The sequence below is a fragment of the Leishmania mexicana genome, contig 3 (genome assembly GCF_000234665.1).
Source record: "Leishmania mexicana MHOM/GT/2001/U1103 WGS CADB00000000 data, contig 3, whole genome shotgun sequence".
Lineage (NCBI taxonomy): Eukaryota > Euglenozoa > Kinetoplastea > Trypanosomatida > Trypanosomatidae > Leishmania > Leishmania mexicana.
This window is the reverse complement of record NW_003946410.1, coordinates 1-2,427: the sequence shown is the minus strand read 5'-3', so window position 1 is coordinate 2,427 and position 2,427 is coordinate 1. Positions and strand designations below refer to the sequence as shown.

At 66.4% G+C, this 2,427-nt stretch overlaps 1 protein-coding gene across 1 annotated transcript; it reads left to right on the top strand.

Annotated features, from left to right (window-relative positions):
• Positions 1–2,141: 2,141 nt before the first annotated feature.
• Positions 2,142–2,427, top strand: LmxM_33_1680_1 (uncharacterized protein; the record flags this gene model as incomplete). Its single annotated transcript, XM_003886522.2, has 1 exon — positions 2,142–2,427. A coding segment is annotated over one exon (286 nt), but the record flags the coding sequence as incomplete, so codon positions are not given.

Below are 2,427 nucleotides of genomic sequence, written 5' to 3'. Positions count from 1 at the left end.
TTCTCCTGGTGGTGGCCTGGATGCTGGATATCATCAACATCATCTTCCTGCTGATTCCGTCACAGGTGAGGGAATCAGTTGAGAGTGTGAACTCGAAGGAATACACAGAGCAAGAATAGGAGTGAAGAAGCCACAGGGAGCGGAGGGCGAGCTCGACAGCAGCACTGCACCTCCACGAAGTCGCACTCGAGGAGGAGCGTGCGGAAGCTGCGGGTTCCCGTGTGTGCCCTTGGCCGGCCCTGTGCGTCTCCCCTTCCCCTTCCTCCTCCCTCGAAGCGCTGTTGTGGTGCCGGCGCATGGCTGCTGGGCTGTTGGTGGCGGCGCGGCGCGCAGGGGGGAGCGCCCGGTGTCGGTGTTGACGGCTGCGCTCTCCCCTTCGTGTGTGCTCGCCGGCGCGGCGACCTGCGCTGCGCAGAGTGGGCAGCGCACACCCTGCGCGCCGACACGGCGTGTGCGTGTGCGCTGGCGCATGCGCCCCTGTGACCCTCCTCCGCCGTCTTCCGTGAGCGGCTCCCGCGACCGCGACCGCGCCCTTCTGCTGCGGCTGCGGCTCTTGCGTGCTGCTGGCGCGCCGACGCGTGCGGAGCGCTGTCTCGGTGCTGGTGCTTTGTTGGCGGTTGCCGCCCCGCGCTCTCGCCTTACTTGACGTTCTTCTCTTTCGAGCTCACTTATGCTTGCTGTTCTCTTCTCGGCGCAGAGGGAGGCGTGGCGTGCGCGTGCGTGCTGGCGGAGGCGGCGGCTGGCGGAGGCGGCGGCGCAGCGAAGGGCGGCCGCCGTGCCTCAGAGCGCACGCACACAGGCACACATGCACACACACGCGGCGCCGCGGACAGGGGGGCTGCAGGCGGAGCGGAGCCGAGGCGCGGCTGCTTTCCTGCTCGCTCCTCTGGCGTCTGGCTCGCGTCTGTCTGCGTCTGCGCCCCCTGTGTGGCTGTGTCTCCGCGCCTCTCACTTGCGCGATTTGTTTCGATGGCTTTGTTGCTTGCGCACCCCACTCAGTCCTCCAGGCTCCACTGTGTGGAGTCCCCACGCCGTATGACGGGGTGCAGCGGGCCTGGCGCGACGGAGGGAGAGAAGCACGGCGTGCAGGTAGACTGCGGGGTCTCACATGACCCTGACCTGTGGCTGGGCAGCATTCTCCCCGGGCTCGTGCGGCATGTACCACCGCCACCGCCTGCGCCCTGGCGCGCGACGCTGAGGGCGGCCCCGCTGGGAGCACGGCGTGCGGCGATGGCGCAGGCACGTCTGCGAGGGGGCGGAACGGGGAGGGGGCAGTGCGAGCCCCCTGGACGCATGGGCCCGGTGCAGCGGCAGGACGGCTCGTCGTCGACGACGCGGATGTGGCCGCCGTGCCACAGGGCGTAGGGGCGCGCTGCTGCTGCACGCGCGCATGTGTCGGCCTGTGCGCGGTGGTATGGAGGCGGTGGGAAGCCGGTGCGTGCCTCGCTGATTCGGAGAGACGTGCGGATCAGCACCCCTAAACAAAAGCAAAACGACGAGTGCACATGCACACATCTCTCTATATGGCTGCGTACATATGTGTGCATGCGCCAACAACACCGCCGAAGGTCTCACGCTACGATGTCCTCGCGGACCGCTCGCTTGCTGTCCTCGCCTGGCAGGGCGGACGGCGTGCGTGCGCCTTTCTCTCTTCTCTCGCTTCTCCTCTGTTTGCTTTGTGGCACGCCTTCGTGCGCGCGTGCGTGCTCGTTACCTTGCTTGCCTCCCTTGTCCGACGCGTTCAACCCAACACCGCCACTGCCGCCCCCGTCGTCCTCCTGGAGAGGAAGGGTAGGGTGTGTTGCACGCCTCGCAGCGTCACTTGCCTGCCTCCCGGCCACTGCCTCCTTCTCCACCTCTCTTCACGCCCTGTTTCACTGCTGCCCACACCGCCCATCCCTCTTCCGCCTCTCACAACACGCACGCACGCCACCGGACGCCAAACGACAACGCGTGCGCGCACACGCCGCAGCCACAAGGACATCGCGTCGCCGCACCTCTGCTCTCTCCCGCTGTCCCATCTGCCCTCCTCGTCCGCTGTGCTGCGCCATCTCATCCCCCCACTACCCCCTCTGCTGTTGCCTCCCCCGTCTGCCTCGGCGCTGCCCTTCTCAGCCTCTCGCTCTCGCCCGCTTGCGGCCATGGCGTACAGTGTCCCCCTCATTCTGTACGTGATCATCCAGTTCGCGGCGTTCCTCCTGGTGCTGGCGGGTACACCGTCTGGCATGTTCCGCAGCGGGTCCCCAAGTTTCCCGGGCCCGTTTGGCTGTATAACCCTATGGGGTTTGAAGCTAACCTGCGCGTCTGTGGATTACAACGTCACAATTCACTTCTTCTTTCGGAACTGCCGTAACCGCCTCAACCTTTTCCGCGCTGCACAGGGGCTTGCTATTTGTCACATCTTCGTGTACGGTGCGGCGTTCATCC